The following is a 20683-nucleotide window of genomic DNA, read 5'->3' as shown; positions in this document are numbered from 1 at the left end:
TAGAAACAGGTGATTGGGTGTTCTTTCAAAGTCCCCAATTGGTTTATTTTCTTCTATAAATCTTATCTATAATGAATACTTCACAGGCATATTTCTCTTGTACTGGGAAATTCCTTGCTCTTTTTAGTATCCCCAAGATTTTTGTTTATGCTGCAAAGTCTCCAGTTACAATCCACTATTCCTGATGCTGTTATAGAGCCAGACTTCAGAAGCTGTTCGGAAATCAAGAGAAGACCTGGATGTGTACAAGGAGCACTATGACAACTTACTGGCAGAAGATAAAGTGAGAGTCATTGTCTTACCCACTCGACAGTGCAGTCGAGTTGTTGCTGCCTGGATTGGAGGAAGGTTAAAGGGGATATAATATAATTTTCTCACAGATTTTTCTCCCACTTAATTCTCAGCTATGGGTGAACTTCATTCTATGGCATTGTATATTTTTGAAAATCCATGTGTAAAATGAATTTTTTTTTTTTTTTTTGAGACAGAGTCTTGCTCTGTCGCCCAGGCTGGAGTGCAGTGGCCGGATCTCAGCTCACTGCAAGCTCCGCCTCCCGGGTTTACGCCATTCTCCTGCCTTAGCCTCCCGAGTAGCTAGGACTACAGGTGCCCACCACCGCGCCTGGTTAATTTTTTGTATTTTTTAGTAGAGACAGGGTTTCACAGTGTTAGCCAGGATAGTCTCGATCTCCTGACCTCGTGATCCGCCCGTCTCAGCCTCCCAAAGTGCTGGGATTACAGGCTTGAGCCACCGCGCCCGGCCAAAATGAATTTTTATAAGCTTCTCTGGTCTAAGCTTTCTCTTATACAAAATACAGGGCAATCATCTAGCCTTTAAGGCTTTTCAAACTTTAGGTTGCGGACCCCATTACTTGGCCATGAAATCGATTTAGTAGGTTATGACCAGCAGTTTTATAATGGAAAAGAATAGGATAGACTAGCATAAAGAAGACAGATGGAACAGAATGGAATAGAAAAGAAAAAAAATAGAGTAACATGCATGTTTTTTGGGTAAATATCTTTTGGGACACTTCTTTGGGAAACTTATGGATGATTTCTAAGACCTGTTATATGAAATAATATTTTTAATACACTTAGATGCTTCTTATCAAAACAAATCTTCGCACAGAGAATGGTTAATGTCTAACAACTTTATAAATCAAGGTTTCATGGATTTTTAAAACCAAAGTGCTACCACCTGTATTTTGAAGAGTATTGTCAGCAAATAAAAGGTTTCCAGACCAAGTTGCAATCCTCAGAATGACATGTTTGTCCTTAGGTTATGGATCGCAGCTTTAAAAAGGAATTTTCTGAAATTCCCGGTCATCAAGTGGATATACTGTACAAACTTTTTAAACGCCGACCAAGGTTTGTTTCTCCTTCACTATTGTGTTTCTGAGAAAAAAAGTTTGCAAATAAAGAGGAGTGTTACTAGATTTCAGCTTTTTTCTCCCAATTAAATGGAATTATTCAGTATAATATCTTTTAGGTGGAGATGTTTAAGGGTTTTGATCATAATTCAGTATTTTTTGAGATTAAGTCTATATCTTAAGGTAGAGAATAATGATTTATTTTCATTATTTAAAAACAGTTAAGGATCTGTGTAAGCATAGTGCTATTGTAGGTTCTGCTTTATACATTAAGGAAGTTCCTCTTACATCATAGTTGGCACACAGATTTAAAAACAGTTTTTTTCTAAAGTGCATTCAAACAAACACAAGTTCCCTGATGTATAAATTGGAACTACTTGTAATAGGCTTCCAGGACTAAGTAAGTTTCGGGAAGATACTGGGTTAAAAAATGGAAGTTAAGGAGCTTTTCTTTTACTGCAGAATTTATTGTTGGCCTTTGGATCTCCAAGTATAAGGTACAGAGTAAGCAGTGTTTTCCAAACTTATTTGACCACAAATTGCTTTTCCTCAGAGTATCTCATGTGCTTGTGCTCAAAGTTTGAAACATGCCAGTATAAATGGTTGAAAATAGCCATTTGAAAAGAGTTCTAAGAAAGTATCACTGACTTCCACCATTATAAATGCAGATTTTCATAGTTTTCAATCAAATGTAATCTAGAAATCATGGAGTTTGTCACAAAGATATAGTCAGCTAATTTGTGTTTGAGATACAGACTCAGACAGGTTACAGGCAACCTAGGAAATTTAACCTAGAACATGCCTATTGTTTTGGTTTTCTTTTTTTTTTTCGAGATGGAGTCTCTGTCTGTCGCCCAGGCTGGAGTGCAGTGGCACGATCTCGGCTCACTGCAACCTCCGCCTTCCGGGTTCAAGCGTTTCTCCTGCCTCAGCCTGCTGAGTAGCTGGGATTACAGGCTTTTGCCACCACGCCCAGCTAGTTTTTGTGTTTTTAGTAGAGACGGGGTTTCACCATGTTGACCAGGATGATCTCGATCTCCTGACCTTGTGATCCACCTGTCTCAGCCTCCCAAAGTGTTGGGATTATAGGTGTGAGCCACCTCGCCCGGCGGTTTTCCTATTTTTAAAAGAGTGAGCGATAATTAGCCCAATTATATACCTTCTCCTTGTGGAAAAAGAAGTGAGACCTCCTGCAGCAGTGGGAAAGCACAAGCTTTCATGTCATACAGAATCAACTCTAAATCCTAACTCCATCACCTGTCAGACCGATAGCCTTGGGCCATGAGCTTCTCTCCAAGGCTGACTTTCCTCATCTAGAGAATGGGGATGATAATATAGTTTGAACCTCAGTGTATTGTAAAGCATCTTGATAGTGAGTGCCTTGCCCAAATCTTTGTACCCTTTTTCCCTTTCCAGCTGAAACAAAGGGAAATGAAACTAATCTATTAATGTAGATAGAAACAGAGTTAGCCAGGTGGTGGCTCACCACTGTATTCCCAACACTTTGGGAGGCTGAGGTGAAATGATGGGTTGATTTATTTGCCTGCTTACAGTATACAGAAAGGAAATATCTCCTAGCACAGGTACAGCTGTCTGTCAGTGCTGACAGTAGTTGGAGACATCTGTAGTCTAGCCAAGGTCACGTCTGAGAACCTGGAGAGTATGGAAGCAGGGCAAAGTGGATCCCTTTATCTGTGGAATAACCCACCTACCAGCCCTCACGTGCCAAAGGGAAGAGTCATACAATGTGTTATGCCTGTGCTAAGGGCCTAATTGTTTCACATTGCTGTTTTTGTGAGAATGTGAAATGTTGATGGGCTTTTCTTGGTAATACCAGGATTTCCAAACAGAAAACGCACTCAGAAACAACCAGTGCTGTCCCTTTTGGAGAACTACCAGGATCTGGCAAGTTGAGTAAGGATGCCTTTGCCCAGTTAATGAAAGCCATGGATGAGTTGGACAATATTAGTAACATGCCAGAAGGCTTGAACCCTTTGGTCTGGAATCACTTCTGCATGACAAGACGAGCAAAAGTGGAAAATGAACAGAAAGTATATACTATTTTAATTTAATTTTTAGTGTACTAATATCAAATACATAGTTTACATTGGTCAGTGTAACCAAAAAAGCTAATTATTTAGGTTTCCCTGCTAGGGTAGTATTTGGTCATAGTAATAAGATAATGAAATACTATATTAACCCTGGTGCTATTGAAGGCTAAGTGTAGGCCTGTTGCTTTTAGACTGGTGCCATTCAAAATAGTGTCCATTAACCACAAGGTTACTATGCACTTGAAATAAATATTGCCAGTCCTAATTGAGATGTGCTGTAACATGTGCTGTAACATACACAGATTTAGAAGGCTTAATATGAACAAAAAGAAATATGTCTCATTAATATTTTTATATTGATTGTAGGTTGAAGTGATAATATTCTGGACACAATGAATTAAAATACATTAGTAAAATTAAGTTCATCTCTTTGATTTCACTTTTTATTATGTGGTTACTACAGAATTTAAAATTGCATATGTGACTTACATTTATGGCTCACATTATATTTTTCTTGGACAGCACTGTTGTAGGTTATCTCATTTTGCATAGATTAGAATTATATTTGGCTCAGCAGAGCCAACTTTATAGTTTTGCTAGAATGTAGCAATGAGTAAAAATTTAAGAGTGTGTTTATTTGGGAAGAGAATCCTTCCTTTTGTTGCTTCTTGACCACTCCCCCAAATTCCCTAAATTTAGTGCCCACATGCATCAGGCTGGCATATTTTTGTTAAAGTACCTGTTTCTATAGTTTCATTTAAAGTGATGAGAACAAATTTTAAAAATAAGATATAAAAGAATTTATAGTTGCTTGCATACTTGATTTTCACAAAGAAGCAAATTTGATACTTTTCAAATTGTTCAAATTGTTACATGCCATGTAAGTTTTAGACATTTAAATTTAAATGTTTATTACTTTCTTTGAAAGATAGACCTGTTAAGGTTTTTAAGTTTAAAAAGTTAAAAGATGTATGTTGTCTAAAATTGAAGCTCCATATGTTCTGACATGTTTCTGGCTCGGTTTCTTTAGGTAAAGCAGAAAGCAGCTGACTTATTGGAAATGGCAACTTTCCTCCGGAAAAGAGTTGAGGAGGAAGAGAAGGTGCAACAGGAGATTGAGAGAGTGTTCCATGAACTCATCCTGTAATTTGAAGTTTTCTTTCATGTTCACCTATTCAAAGTCTAATTAGGGCTAAGTCAGGTTGTGTTATCACCCGGGAGAAGGCCTACTGACTGCTTTACAGCTATCTCCCTTCCAGCACTGTGCTTTAAAATTTGCATTTTAAAAAGCGTGCTTTGTTACATAAGACCTTGGTTCAGGATGGAACTTTCCCACGTTTTGTTGCTCTTCTTACAAATAAGCAAGTTTCAGAAAAATCTTAGTATTGTTTTAAGTCAGCCCCTTCCACATAAAAACACAAAGAACCTGTTTCTTCCAGTCAGTACTTTGGGGCTCGAGGCATATAAGCTAACCGTGTGGAAAATTAATCAGACATCTAAGAACTTTCCATGTAGACACACAGCCAACTGATATATTTTTCTCTAGGGGAACTTGTTGTTGACTAAGTGATTAAGATATTTAAGTCCTTGCTTCATTTTTTGGCTATATTTATAGCCTCATCGATAAATACTTCTCTGATGTTCCCAAATTCATTGTTACACATCATTTTTAGATCTAGGCTATAGTGAGGAATATGAATTGCCCAGAAATAGATTTGTTAAGTAACTTACATATTAAATATTCTTAATATAGTATCAGAAATCAATAAATAAGTTCAGAATTTTAATAGAGTTATTTATTTATTTATTTATTTATTTATTTATTTATTTATTTTGAAATGGAGCTTCACTCTGTCACACAAGCTGGAGTGTAGTGGCACGATCTTGGCTCACTGCAAGCTCCACCTCCCAGGTTCAAGAGATTCTCATGCCTCAGCCTCCCAAGTAGCTGGGATTACAGGCGCCTGTCACCACTAATTTTTGTATTTTTAGTAGAGATAGGGTTTCGCCATTTTGGCCAGGCTAGTCTCAAACTCCTGACCTCAGATGATCTACCCACCTTGGCATCCCAAAATGCTGGGATTGCAGGCATGAGCCACTGCACCCGGCCAGATTTGTTATTTAAAAGTGTCTCTATTTTCTTCATTTTTACTTTACTTTTATTACAGTCCAAATTATACAATCTTTTCTTAATCCTAAAGTAAAAATCTATAAATGTATTTCTGTCCATACCATTCTTTGAGCAACCCAGGTGTAATTCTGCATCAATAGGAAGAGGTTTCAGAGAGACCTCTAGGAAAGCTCATCATCAGGAAAATATTCTCCACACTAATCTCCAGCATGTTTGATTTTTATATTCTCAGATAATAGGTGAAATTTGAAATATATTACAACTACTTGCTTTGAAGTGCTTTTCAATTTAGATTACAGGAAGAGAAAGTGAGATTCCAGTTGAATTTGACAATCCAAATTCTTCTTAAACAAGGACAAGTAGAACTAGAAAATTTCCAGCTAGTGCTGGAGTATTCTGATGCAATTCTCATCAACAGGAACATAATTGAAGACTTGAATTCTGTGATTCGGGTAATTATACTTTTTATTTTTATTTTTATTCAAGGTCTTGCTTTGTTCCTCAGGCTAGAGTCTTGTGGCACAATCACGGCTCACTGCAGCCTTAAGGTTGGGCTCAAGACATCCTCCCACCTTCACCTCCAGAGTAGCTGGGAGTACAGGTTCACACCACTACACCTGGCTAATTGTTTTAAAATTATTTTTTTGTAAAAACAGAGTCTTAATATGTTGCCCAGGCTGTTCTCAAACTCCTGAGCTCAAGTGATCCTCCTGCTCTGGCCTCCCAAAGTGCTGGAATTACAGGTGTGAGCCACTGCACCTGGCCAATTATACTTTTTTAAAGACAAAACATATTGCCTGCTATATTGAATATTTTACATTATTCTCCCATTTTCATAAGTAATTTTAATTCAGTTAAGTCAGTGGTTTCCTAACTATGGTTGCACATTAGAATCATTTGAAGAACTTTATAAATGTTCCCGGACCCCATCCCCAGGATGAGTATTTTTTAAAAGCTCCCTCCATAATTTTAAGGTTCAAGAAGGATCACAGAGCTAAATGTCCATTCTAGTATGCCATCGTTTTGTTAGGCCCAGCCTACTCAGGCAAAGATAATCTTAGATAAGCTTGGTTAGTTGATTTCAGACCTTACTTCTTTTCTAATATTAACATTTAATGTTATTTCCCTATAAGCTTTAGGTATAATTGAGTCCTAAAAAAATATCCCCTATAAGCTTTATTTTATCTGTATTCTACAAATTTTAATATTTTGTGTTTTAATTTTATTTTCGTTTAAATATTTTCTAATTTCTGTTGTGACTTCCTGTTTGATTCACGGGTTATTTAAAAGTGTGTTATTTAATTTCTAAATATTTGGGGATTTTGTGCTATTTGGGAATTAGATGATAACACTACTGTACATTTTATTTTTACAAATGCTATAAACACAAAACATATTGCTATTATTTTTGCTTTAGACAGTTATCTTTTAGAATAATAAAAATGTGAAAAGAGGTATTTTCTATTTACCTTAATTTTCACTATTTCAAAAGATCTTTATTTCATTGTTTAGATCCAAATTTCCATCTTGTATCATTTACCTTCTGCTTAAAGAACTTCCTTAAACTTAATTGAAGTACAAGCCTGCTAGTAATGAATTATCTTGGTTTTTCTTTATCTGAAGAAGTCTTTAATCACCTTCATTGTTGAAAGATATTTTGCTAGATTCACTGGATTGCCAGGTTCGTTCATTTGTTCTCTCTCTTTTCATTTTAAAGATGTTCATTTTCTTCTGAACATCTATATAGTTTCTGATAAGGTTTCTGCTATATTTTTTATCTTTGTTCTTCAGAATTTAATGTGTCTGGCATTGAGATTTTTTATCTTTGGTTTCAACAGTTTGAACACGATGTGTCTAGGTGGGGGGTGGGCGGTGTGCGTGAGATTCTTGAGGTTCTCTGAGCTTCCTCAATCTGTGATTTGATATTTGTCATTATCTTTGGAAAATTCTCATTGATTATCTCTGAATATTTCTTCTGCCCTGTTTGCTCTCTCTTTTTCTACTGGGATTCCCATTACACACGTGTCAGATTGTCTGATATTGTTCCACATCTCTTAGATATTCGATACTCATTTTTTTCACTCTTTGTCCTCTTTATGTTTCAGTTTGGGTAATTTCTGTTGCCCTATATTCAAGTTCATTCATTCTTTCTTATGCTGTGTCTAGTCTAATAATGAGCCCATCAAAGGCAAAATATCTGTTACCATATTATTGTAGATAGATAGATAGACTTATATTTAGTATTTGTTTAACTCTTACAGTTTCCATCCCTCTGCTGAAATTCCCCATTTGTTCATGCATGTTGTCTATCCTTTCCAAAAATTTTGTTTTAAAAAAGTTGTAAAGATAGTACACAGAATTCTCATATACTCCTTATCCAGTTCCTTATATTTTTATTGTTTTCCATCAGTATGGTACATTTGTCACAACTATTGAAGTAATATTGATACATTATTATTAACTAAAGCACAAACTTTATTCACTCTTCCTTAGTTTTTACTTAAGGTCATTTTTCTGTTCCAGGATCTCATCAGGATACATTTTATTTGGTTGTCATGTCTTTCCTTTTTTTTTTCTTTTCTTTTTAGACTGAGTTTTGCTTTTGTTGCCCAGGCTGGGGTGCAATGACACAATCTCAGCTCACCGCAACCTCCGCCTCCCAGGTTCAAGTGATTCTCCTGCCTCAGCCTCCTGAGTAGCTGAGATTACAGGCATGCGCCACCACGCCCAGCTAATTTTGTATTTTTAGTAGAGGCAGGGTTTCTCCATGTTGGTCAGGCTGGTCTTGAACTCCCAACCTCAGGTGACCCACCTGCCTCGGCCTCCCAAAGTGTTGGGATTACAGGCGTGAGCCACCACGCCCGGCCAATTGTCATTTCTTTCTAGACAGTGACAGTTTCTCAGTTTTGTCTTGTTTTTGATGACCTTGACAGTTTATTGTAGAGTAATAGTCAGTTATTTTGTAGAATGTGCCTCAACTGTGGTTTCTCTGATGTATTTATCACTATTCACCTGGAGTATGGAGACAGAGACCACAGAGGTAAAATACCCTCTCAGCACATGATTTCAAGGATACATGCTATCAACATGTCATCACTGTTTATTGAATCTTGACCACCTGAATTGAGGTAGTGTTTGTCAGGCTTCATTACTATAAAGTTACCTTTTCTCCACTGTTCCATGCTCTACTCTTTATAAGGAAATTAGTCATAATTATTTTACATTTCCCATCTGATAGTTCTAACACCTGTCATCTCTGATCTAGGTGTGTTGATTGCTTTGTAACTTAGTTTTTTAGAGCTATTTTTATTGTGGTATAATACACATCACATAAAATGTACTATTGTAACCATTTAAAGTGTGCAAGTCAGTGGCAATTAGTACATCACAGAGCTGTGCAGCTAGTACTTCTATCTAGTTCCAGAATATTTTTGTTTTGTTTTGTTTTTTGTTTTTTGAGACAGGGTCTGGCTCTGTCATCTGGGTTGGAGTGCCAGAGCATGGTCTCAGCTCACTGCAACCTCCGCCTCCCAGACTGAAGCCATTCTCCTACCTCAGTAGCTGGAATTACAGGCATGTGCCACCACACCTGGCTAATTTTTATATTTTTTTGGTAGAGATGGGGTTTCACCATATTGCCCAGGCTGGTCTCAAACTCCTGGGCTCAAGCAATCCTCCCGCCTTAGCCTCCCAAAGTGCTGGAATTACAGGAGTGAGGCACCCCACCCGGCCTCAGAACATTTTTTATCATCCTAAAAGGAAACCCCACACCCATGAAGCAGTTATTCCCCATTCACCTCTTCCCTCAGCCCCTGGACACCACTAATCTGCATTGTCTCTATGGATTTGCCTATTCTTAGTATTTTGTATGAATGGAATCATACAATATGTGGCCTTTGTTTTCTGGTTTCTTTCACTTAGCATGTTTTTAATATTTAACCATGTTGTAGCATGTATCAGTCTTCATTCTTCTTTTATGACCAAATCATATTTCATTTTATGGATATACATTTTGTTTATCCATTCATCAGCTGGTGAATATTTGGGCTGCTTCCACCTTTTGGCTATTGTGGTGCTTATAACTGTTCATGCACAAGTTTTTGAAAACCTGTTTTCAGTTCTCTGGGGATATATACCTAGAAGTGGAATTGCTGGATCATATGGTCATTGCATGTTTAACTGATTGAGGCGCTGCAAACTGTTTTCCACAGTAGCTGTACCATTTCATATTTCCACCAGCAAAGCATGTGGGTTTCACTTTCTCTGCATCCTTATCAAAACTTGTTATTTTCTCTCTTTTTTGTTCTTTGCTTGCTTGCTTTTTAATTACAGCCATCTTAGTGGGTTTATTCTTGATGTAAATTTCTCTAATGACTAGTGACATTGAGCATCTTTTCATATGCTTGTTGACCACTTGTATATCTTTGGACAAATGTCTACTGAAGTCTTTTGCCCATTTTTAAATTGGGTTTTGTTGTCGAGTTATAAGAGTTTTTTATATGTTCTGGATATTAAACCCTTATATAATTTGCAAATATTTTATCCCCTTCTATGGATTGTCTCATGTTTTTGGTGTTAAATCTAAGAATCAGGCCATGTGCAGTAGCTCATGCCTGTAATCCCAGCACTTTGGGAGGCTGAGGCAGGTGGATCACCTGAGGTCAGGAGTTCAAGACCAGCCTGGCCAAGATGTGAAACCCCATCTCTACTAAAAATACAAAAATTAGCCGGGCATGGTGGCAGACACCTGTAATCCCAGCTACTCAGGAGACTGAGGCAGGAGAATCGCTTGAACCCGGGAGGCAGAGGTTGCAGTGAGGTGAGATGGCACCACTGCACTCCAGCCTGGGTGACAGAGTAAGACTCTGTCTCAAAAAATAAAATAAATAAATATCTAAGAATCAAATCTGAAGTCATGAAGATTTATCCCTGTTTTCTTTCTTTTCTTTTCTTTTTCTTTCCTTCTTTTCTTTTCTTTCTTTTCTTTCTTGAGATGGAGTCTCGCTCTGTCTCCCAGGCTGGAGTGCAGTGTCATAATCTTGGCTCACTGCAACCTCCACATCCCGGGTTCAAGCAATTCTCCTGTCTCAGCCTCCCGAGTAGCCAGGATTTACAGGCACCCACCACCACTCCCAGATAATTTTTGTATTTTTAGTAGAGACAAGGTTTCACTTTGTTGGCCAGGCTGGTCTCAAACTCCTGACCTCAGGTGATCTACCTGCCTCAGCCTCCCAAAGCGCTGGGATTACAGGCATCAGCCACTGAGCCTGGCCTCAGTCCCTGTTTTCTTCTGTGAAGTAGGGAAATGTTAGCCATCCAACTTTTTGTGTTCAATATTGTTTTGGCTATTCATGATCCTTTGCAGCTTCATATGAATTTGAGGATTTGAAAAAAAAAAAAAAAAAGCCATTGAAATTTTGGCAGTGATTGCATTAAATCTATAGATTCCTTTGAGGAGTACCGTCTTAAGTCTTTTGATCCAAGAACATGGGATGACCTTCCATTTATTTAATCTTTATATTCTTACAGCAATATTTTGTAGGTTTCTTTGTACACATACTTTTTAGATTAACTTTATTTCTAGGTTTTTTCTTTTTGATATTATTGTAAATGGAATTGATTTATTAATTATTTTCCACATTTTTCAGTGGTGATGTATAAAAATACAATTGATTTTTGCATGTTGATCTTATACTCTGCAACTTTGCCAAATTTATTTATTATCTCTAGTAGGGTTTTTGGATTCTATATGACTTTCTCTCTATATTTAGATTCATTAATCTGTGAATGGAAATTGTTTTACATCTTTTCAGTTTGGGTGCCTTTTAGTTCTTCTTCTTGCCTAATTGCCATGACTAGAATTTTTATTACAGTGTTGAATCAAAGTGACAAAAAGTGGGACATCCTTGTCTTGTTCCTGATCTTAGTTGGAAACCTTTCAGTCTTTTATCATTGAGTATGAAGTTATGATGGGTTTTCTGTAAATTCCCATTACCATGTTGAGGAAGTTCCCTTTTATTCCAAGTCTGTTGCATATATTTTGTTTTTATCATTAAATGGTGCTGGATTTTGTCAAATTTTTTTCTACATCAATTGACATGATCATGTGGGTTTTTAAATTTGTTCTATTAATGAGGTATATTATATTGTTTGATTATGCGGACTACTCTTGCAATCCTAGGATAAATGACACTTGATCATAGTTATAATCCTTTCAATGTGCTGCTGGAATCAGTTTGCTAGTATTTTATTGAACGTTTTTGTTTTTGTGTATGTGTTCATAAGGGATATTGGTCTATAATTTTCTTGTGATGTCTTTCTCCGGCTTTGGTATCAAGGTACTACTGGCCTCATATTATGTATTAGAAAGTGTTCTCTCCTCTCCTATTTTTTGGAAGTGTTTGAGTAGTATTGGTGTAATTTTTCTTTAAATGTTTGATAGAATTCATCAGTCTTCTGGTCCTGGGCTTTTCTTTTTGGGGAGGTTTTTGATAACTGATTCAATTATTTACTTGTTTTAGGTCTATTAAAATTTTCTGTTTTTATAGTTTGTGTGTTTCTAGGAATTTTCCATTTCATCTATGTTATCTAATTTGTTGGTGTAGAATTTTCATAGTATTCTCTTATAATCCTTTTAATTTCCGTAATATTGGTAGTAATATTCTTGATTTCATTTCTTATTTTAGCAATTTGAGCCTTTTTTTTTTTCTTAGTCAGTCTAGCTAAAGGTTTGTCAATTTTGCTGATTTCTTAAAAGAACCAACTTTTGGTTTCATGATTGACTATTGTTTTTCTATTTTCTTTCTTCCTTTTTTTCAGACAGGAAGTGCCACTGCACTTCCTCTGTCACCCAGGCTGGGGTGCAGTGGCATGAACACGGCTCACTGCAGCCTTGACCTTCTGGCCTCAAGTGATCCTCCTGTCTCAGCCTCCTGAGTAGCTGGGACCACTGGTGTGCACCACTATTCCAGGCTAATTTTTTGATTTTCCATGGAGTTGAGGTCTCGCTCTGTTGCCTGGGCTGGTCTCAAACTCATGAGCTCAAGCATTCCTCCTGCCTCAACCTCCCAAGGTAGTGGGATTACAGGCATAAGACACCACACCCAGCATCAGGTGTGAGGACAATGAGTAGGAATACAAATGCATACAGGTTGGTAGATTGGGTGACAGCAAAAAAAAGTTCCTGCCTAATTGTTGACATATAAAGTAAATTGGCTCTGCTATTTAAATGTATCTTATAATCCCTTCTGTTTAATGAGTATCATGCTTTATAGTGATCAGATTTTGCCCAAGAAGCCATTTTTTAATGTCTGTGTGTGTGTGTGTGTGTGTGTGTGTGTGTGTGTGACGGAGTCTCGCTCTGTCACCCAGGCTGGAGTGCAGTCTTCACTCACTGCAAGCTCCGCCTCCTGGGTTCACGCAATTCTCCTGCCTCAGCCTCCCGAGTAGCTGGGACTACAGGCGCCCGCCACCACGCCCAGCTAATTTTTTTTGCATTTTTAGTAGAGACGGGGTTTCACAGTGTTCGCCAGGATGGTCTCGATCTCCTGACCTCGTGATCCGCCCGCCTCGGCCTCCCAAAGTGCTGGGATTACAGGTGTGAGCCACCACACCTGGCCTTAATGTCTGTTTCTTAAAAAGAAGATGGAATTATCTCTGTGATCCAAGTGTTTTCTAAAAATAGCATTCAGCCTCAAATATTCTATGTTCTATATACAGAATCATATTATATGGATATCTAATGTGCTTTTTTAAAGACTCAAGGACAAAAGAAAATTGCTAGCATGATGGAAACTAAAGATGTACACAAAAGAATACTTCAGATTGAGTGGGAACATAAGAAAATGGAGATGGAAAGGGAAGATCTAAATCAGAAGGCTTGGGATATTCAGATGCTATTTTTTTCAAGAGATCGCCAAAAGGTAAATTCTCCCTAGCCCCTTACATAGTTTTAATTTTGTTCATTAATGTATTTATTCATTTAACCAGTATTTAATAAGAAGCCTCTGTGATACCAAGCATATTCTAAGCCAGGAGTGTTTCAAAATATATCTGTAAGTTATTTTTCTTCCAATAGTTTACATTTGCAGCCTCCAGTTCTTCATGACCCATTTAGTAGGATCATTCTACTCAGAGCTCACTAAGGATTTCCTGTCAAACCCAGTGGTCCTTCAATTCTCTGTAGCATTTAACCATCTTAATTTCCCATTCCTTTGACTTTCATCACCCCAAATTAATTTTTCTTCCAACATGTCATACCACTCTGCCTCTTTTGCTGGCTTCTCTTTTGCCTCTAACACTTCAATGTAGCCATTCTTCAAGATTTTGCCCTTAGCTATGTTTGTGTTTCTTTCCATACCTCTCCCTGGGTGATGTCCTCTGTTTTTCTAACTTCAACGATCACTTCTACAAACTAATGCAAGTTCTGTGGTTTCCAAGCCATGCCCCATTTCTATAGTTTTCACCTCCCAGCAGCTCTTCTTAGTTTGCCTTTTTTGTACATCTCAAATCTACTTTTCAAGGTCTAGTTTAAATACCACCTTCTCCTTCACAAAACCTTTCTTGATTTTCCAAGCCTGGAGAAATTCCATCTCATTACAAACCACCTTTGAATTAGCATGACACTCTACATGTCTTCTGGCAACCAATCATATCTATGTGATCATCTTCCCATGAAGACTAGGACATATTATTTATCTTTGTATCTCCCTCAGTGTCTTTAACTAGGACTTTGTTATGTGGGACTCAAGTGGAACACTTAAATGTTTGGTGAGTTGAATAAATGACTGAATGAATGAGAAAATAAAGTAGGCATTTGTAATTTGTGCTTTGATGTAATAATTAGTGTACATGAATATATTGATGGCTAAATACAAGGAAATATTATGGCACAAAAGCCTAATCAATCTTTTTTTTTTTTTTTTTTTTTTGAGATGGAGTTTTGCTCATTTTGCCCAGGCGGAGTGCAATGATGTGATCTCTGTTCACTGCAACCTCCACCTCCTAGGTTCAAGCAATTCTCCTGCCTCACCCTCCTGAGCAGCTGGGATTACAGGCATGTGCTACCATGCCGGCTAATTTTTTGTATTTTTTAGCAGAGATGAGGTCTTACCGTGTTAGTCAGGCTGGTCTCGAACTCCTGACCTCAGGTGATCCACCTGCCTCAGCCTCCCAAAGTGCTGGGATTACAAGCATATGCCATCACACTCAGCCAAGCCAAATCAATCTTAACTTACATAGATATTTGTTATGAAAAACAGTAATTTTCAAAACTAAAACAATCTTTATAAAGTTGTCTATTGAAAGAGAGAAAAATATCCTTACCTGGTTTTTTTGTTTTTTTTTAATCTCAAAGTACCTAAATGAACCAAACTATGAGGCTCTGATTAGTATTCAGATTGGAATAATGGAACAAACCATTGCTGTTTTAGATAAGGTAAGTCTCAAAGACATTGGTTATTATATCCTAACAGTTGTAAATCATTTGAGCAAAGTAATAGTGTTTCAAATCATGAATTTACCTAGACCCTAATAAAATCTTGGTTATTTACTAGTATTCATGAGGTAATTCGAAGTTGCTAAGTAGTGTCTTTGCAACCGTAACCAATGAAATAAAATTAAGCACTTCCTTTAATATTAGAATTAACCCCTGGGGACATATCTGAGTATAAGTGGATTTTCTATTTCACATTAGGTTAGGATTTATGTAATGGGAGTGTTGGTAGTCTTTCCTTGGCATTGGAAAGGTTTTATTTAATCATAACTGAATAAAAATGGTCAGTTTTTATTATGTAGTATACATTAGAAACAAAGCAATCTCAAGCTTTTAAAATATTCTCTCAGTTTAAGAATATACAAAATTTTTTTCTAAAATTTTTTATTAACCTACCATTCTACCTTTCAACAAATAACTCGAGTGCCTACTATGCCAGGCACTACAGATATGGTGGTAAGATGTTATCTTAATGATGATAATGTATTTAAAATATAAGAATAATGTCTTTATAGGATAAATCACATTTTTCAAAATTAATTTTGTGGGGTATCATGGGAACAAAAATTTCAGACCCACAAAAAGAATGTGGAAAACTGCAAGAAACTACTCAAAAAACTTGGAAAGTTCAGCAATCAAAAAGATATAGCAAATTACACCCTAAGCTGCAATCTACGAGAAGAGTTGGTAGCTGTCTCAGAGAGAAAAGATATCTGTAATGCAATGGGTAAGCATGTTTTTTTTTCTTTAACCAACTGTAAGTTTCTTTAAAAGTAATCAGTAATCCTAAAATGTATACAATAGTTAAAAAGCTACCAGCATTTCTTTAAAAATAGATCATTTAAAAATAATTTCAACTTTTATTTTAGATTCAGGGAGTACATGTACAAGTTTGTTACTTGGGTATATTGTGTGATGCTGAGGTTTGGGGTATGGAATGATTCTGTCACACAGGTATTGAACATAGTACCCAATAATTTTTCAGCCCTTCCTCCCTCCCTGCCTCCTCCCTCTAGTAGTCCCCAGTGTTTTTCTTTTTTCCTTTTTTTTGAGACAGGGTGTCCCTCTGCTGCCCAAGCTGGAGTGCAGTGGCATGATCTCAGCTCAATGCAACCTCCACCTCCCGGGCTCAAGTGATCCTCCCACCTCAGCCCCCTCAAGTGCCTGGGACCACAGGCAGGAACCACCACACCTGGCTAATTTTTGTATTTTTTGTAGAGAGTAGGTTTTGCCATGTTGGCCAGGCTGGCCTTGAACTCCTGAGCTCAAGTGATCCACCCACCTCAGCTAACCAAAGTGCGGGGATTACGGGCATGAGCCAGCATACCTGGCCTCCAAGTGTTTCCTGTTGCCATCTTTATGTCCATGAGTACCCACTGTTTAGCTCCCATTTATAAGTGAGAACATGTGGTATTTGGTTTTCTGTTCCTGTGTTAATTTGCTTAGGATAATGGCCTCCAGCTACATCCATGTTGCTGCAAAGGATATTATTTCATTCTTTTTTTTATGGCCATGTAGTGTCCCATGGCGTATATGTACCACATTTTCTTTTTCCAGTCCACTGTTGATGGGGCACCTAGGGTGACTCCATGCCTTTGCTATTGTGATAGTGCTGCAATAAACATACAAGTGCATATGCCTTTTTGCTACCAGCCTTTCTTCCACATGTTTGATTCTGAGTGCTGCTTCTGTATTTGAAAGTATTGATAAATAATCTAATTCCTTCTTCATTTTTGGGATAGGGTCTAAACTGACTTGCGAAAAGATTGTCAAAGAACGGTATGAAAACATGATGCAACAGCAGAAGTTAACACATATTTCAAAACAACAAGCTGAACAGATTTCAATACTACAGACTGAAGTTGAAAGATTAAGGATGAAAACGTTTCCTGCTCTTGTTCAAATGTAAAAACGCTGGCAGGAAAACACAAGGCCAAATCAATCATTTAAAAAATCATTTCATTTGGGTAAAATGATTTCCTTTTCTTTCTTACTGAGAAATTGAATTAGCATGTCCTCTTAGTTGCATGTTTCAGATAAAAAATTGTTTAATTTTAGCCTAAATTGTATACAGATTTTGTCCTGCATGAATAAATGTGTAAAATACCATGAATTGCTATTTTTATTCAAGAATAAACACTTGAAGTCAGAAAGTATTCAATATCTATTTTACTCATTTAATCTGAGTCAGATCAAAGATATTTTCATAGTTATGGTATAGAAAGTCTTAAAAAGAAATTCTTTGCCAAACATTTCTAATTTTATAAAACTGTCAGAAAAGTTTTGAGATTATGGATAATTTTTATCTTTATGCTCTTCTGTTTCTCATTTTCTTCAGTAAGCATTTCTTTCATAATCAGAAAAAAATTACAAGAATATTTAGATTATTCCCTGCCTCACCAATGAGAACAAGATAAATCGTTAGCTTTTTCCAAGCCTTGTATCATTTGTAAATTACAACATATTTTGGCCAGGTGTGGTGGCTCACGCCTGTAATCCCAGCACTTTCGGAGGCCAAGGCAGGCAGATCACGAGGTCAGGATATCGAGACCATCCTGGCTAACACAGTGAAACCCCATCTCTACTAAAAATAAAAAGTAAAAAAATTAGCCTGGCATGGTGGTAGGCGCCTGTAGTCCCAGCTACTGGGTAGGCTGAGGCAGAAGAATGGTGTGAACCCGGGAGGCGGAGGTTGCAGTGAGCCGAGACCGCGCCACTGCACTCCAGCCTAGGCGACACAGCGAGATTCCATCTCAAAAAAAAATTACAATATATTTTAGAAAGATAATCTACATTTCTTTTATATTTTAATAGAATTCAATTTTGTGCTCTACCCAATAGGGTTTAACAAGCAGAAAAATACTTTATTTCCATGAAGTAGTTTATCACTTTACCCATGTAGATGGTGATAATTATATAATGAGATGACTAATTGGCCAGAAAACTGCTTTGCCCTTCCATAGCCTGTGGACTGCTGCCCACAGGGATCATGGACCACAGTCTCCAAGTGGTGTGACTGTCTCACTGTTCTGCAGTTTATGAACTCAACGTTAAGTTTAATCCTCAGTACCATATCCAATATACACTGATGTAGATAAAGCAAGAGAGCTATTATAAAATCTTCTAATTTCGAAAAGAAAAAACCTTTAGAAGATGTAATTGATCACCCACATAGTGATCTGTGCTGGATGGGGATGGTAAGGGAAATGATAGGACCAACATTTTGATGACTCCCCTCCTTTGTACTACACTGACTCCTGAAGTAGTCAGTTTGGCTTATTCAGTAGGGAAGTGCCCATGGGTACCATTTCCTACATCTGGGGTCCTTCAAAATTATCCCTGAGAGTTGTAGGGACAGACCCTAGGGTAGGGGTGCAAATACTTTATACTTGAGATGGTATTGCCAGAAGTTCTCTGTCCTGTTGGTTTGAGTCAACCATAGATGTACTAGACTTGATTTTTTAGTCTTTTCTGGTGACACAAGCTCCATTTTCACCTAAGTTAGCTGTCTAGAGACTCCACTTGCTAGTGGTCAGTGCCACAAATTTCACTAGATAATGCTCTGTGGATCCCAGGTCTTAACAAACCAAACAGCCGGCATCATTTCTATTTCTTAGTCATCAGCCTTTGGTGACTCTCACAATGCTCCTTGCTCGACTGCCTTGCTTTGAGGCATGGATGGAGTGGGGCTTAGTGGGCACCTTTTGCCGTCAAGCCACATTCCAGAAGCCCTTTCAACAGGAGGTACCTTCTGGTTTTGGGGCTTTGGAAGGACACATGGGTCATGCACACTAACTCCTCTCTTAATATTGTTCATGGTATTGACTCCTCTCAGCTTCTGCTGAACAGCAATTATATTCATATTTTATAGTCCTTTAAAATATCTATATTATCAGCTAATGATATAATTAACTGGGTCAGACACAGTATGGCTTTATGCATAGGAATTAAAATTACAGGATCTATTCCTGGGCTTCAAGTCTTGGCTCTGCTACTTGAGTTTTAAATAACCACCTAATTTTGAAATAACTATCTTAAATTTCTTCTTTAAAACTGGAACTAGTATTCTAGTTTTTTTAAATTAAAAACAAGTGTTATGTTGTATTAGCCCTCATTTTTATAAATAAAGCTATGGTAGTCAGTGGTTTTTAATAAATGCATCACATTAAATTCAACAGAGCAGCTGCTGTGCTGTTGGAACCTCAGCACCCAGTCAATGCTTGGAAATCCCCATTACCACACCCCTAAGCTTTCCCAGAATCAGTCTCACTGATGCTGTGTTTCCCACAAGTCGATATATATGGGTGGCTCCAGGTGATGTGCCTGTCAGCAGTGGGCAGCTGCAGCCTCTGAGATCTGGAGAGGTACCATAATGACCTACCAAAATGCCAGCACCACCACAAGGGGCAATTTCCTCTGCCACGTTTAAGCCCCTGGTTGGCAGCAAGCAGTGATAAGAGGCTGGCTGGTAAGCACTAGAACAGTACAAGTCCACAGGGGTGCCCATCTAGGAATCCCAGTGCCAGAGGAGGCTCAGATAAGGTCTGGGCCAGTCTCCAGATTCACAAAGGCCAGCGGCACAGGAATTTGTATATGTGGGCAGGGGAAGAGTTTACTGGCATGGCACCAACAATTAGAATGGACACAAAAGCAGGGTCTGGCGTCTCCTGCTGTGCCAAACATTCAACACTGGTTAGATTATGGGGAGGGACTGGGCTGAAAGTGGGATGTACTTGAGGGGGGTTCAGAGGAGTGCTAAACTAGTAGGGAATGGCTTTTGAAAAAGCTAAGTAAAGCTGTTTTAACACTTAAAAGGACCCAAAAGCAGAAATCCAGAAAGCCCTTAAGAATGACTAGCAACTAAAACCAGGAAGCCACTGATCCACAAAATTCTATCACCTCTGCCTTTCTCCGTAAGCACACTCACTGCCCTTAAGCATGTCAGCTCTGCTCCTTCCAGGTGTATATACAACAGCTGCAGTCACAAAAAGAGATGGGCTTTCTTTTCCTGAGCTAAATTCCAAATTTTCAGGGACTGGCCCAGCTTGGGTCCTATCTCCATACATGGCCAAAATGATAGGTACAATTGTATAACTTGGCAGCAGAAACCCAACCCCTGTGGAGGTGGGTTTATAAACAAAATAAACAATCTAAATTTAATCTATTTCACAGATGAAGCTAGAAAAGCAAACAAATGTAAAGAACCTTATATACCATGATACCTTGATGTGGGCGGGAGATAAGGAAATGTAGTTTTATAACAAATAGATGGTTTAGCCAGGCGCAGTGGCTCACGCCTGTAATCCCAGTACTTCGGGAGGCCGAGGCGGGTGGATCACCCGTGGTCAGGAGTTCAAGACCAGCCTAACCAACACGGGGAAACCCCGTCTCTACTAAAAATACAAAATTAGCCAGGGTGGTGGCACATGCCTGTAATCCCAGCTACTCGGGAGGCTGAGGCATGAGAATCGCTTGAACCCCAGAGGTGGAGGTTGCAGTGAGCTGAGATTGTGCCATTGCACTGTAGCCTGGGTAACAGGAGCAAAACTCTGTCTCAAAAAAAAAAAAAGAACAAATAGATGGTTATTTCACTAAATCATGAGTATGAGAAACAAATTTGAAGAGACAGGGAAGAATA

General features: G+C 38.0%; 1 protein-coding gene and 1 long non-coding RNA gene across 5 annotated transcripts in view; one reads left to right on the top strand and one right to left on the bottom strand.

Moving 5' to 3' along the window:
* The window catches only part of CFAP43 (cilia and flagella associated protein 43), a 107992-nt gene extending 90794 nt beyond the window's left edge, over positions 1–17198 (top strand). For 3 of the 4 annotated variants that reach the window (XM_077947455.1, XM_001106544.5, XM_015148105.3), the window contains 9 exons: positions 197–283; positions 1280–1368; positions 3208–3421; positions 4452–4564; positions 5845–6004; positions 13310–13474; positions 14908–14988; positions 15619–15772; positions 16788–17198. In XM_077947455.1, coding sequence (XP_077803581.1) covers positions 197–283; positions 1280–1368; positions 3208–3421; positions 4452–4564; positions 5845–6004; positions 13310–13474; positions 14908–14988; positions 15619–15772; positions 16788–16954 — 1230 coding nt within the window. In that variant the 3' untranslated portion in view covers positions 16955–17198. The remainder of the gene's footprint in view (positions 1–196; positions 284–1279; positions 1369–3207; positions 3422–4451; positions 4565–5844; positions 6005–13309; positions 13475–14907; positions 14989–15618; positions 15773–16787) is intronic. The other variant, XR_001447280.3, reaches the window with a different exon arrangement.
* LOC144331336 (uncharacterized) lies at positions 7323–10958 on the bottom strand. Its single transcript, XR_013398393.1, has 2 exons — positions 10825–10958; positions 7323–10189 (listed from the first exon to the last, which is right to left on the bottom strand). It is a non-coding gene; the product is annotated as an uncharacterized LOC144331336 (long non-coding RNA).
* Positions 17199–20683: the final 3485 nt, after the last annotated feature.

This window comes from Macaca mulatta, chromosome 9, assembly GCF_049350105.2.
Source record: "Macaca mulatta isolate MMU2019108-1 chromosome 9, T2T-MMU8v2.0, whole genome shotgun sequence".
In the NCBI taxonomy this organism is placed as follows: Eukaryota; Metazoa; Chordata; class Mammalia; order Primates; family Cercopithecidae; genus Macaca; species Macaca mulatta.
Note: the sequence above shows the minus strand (reverse complement) of the source record. Positions and strands in the feature narration are given on the sequence as shown.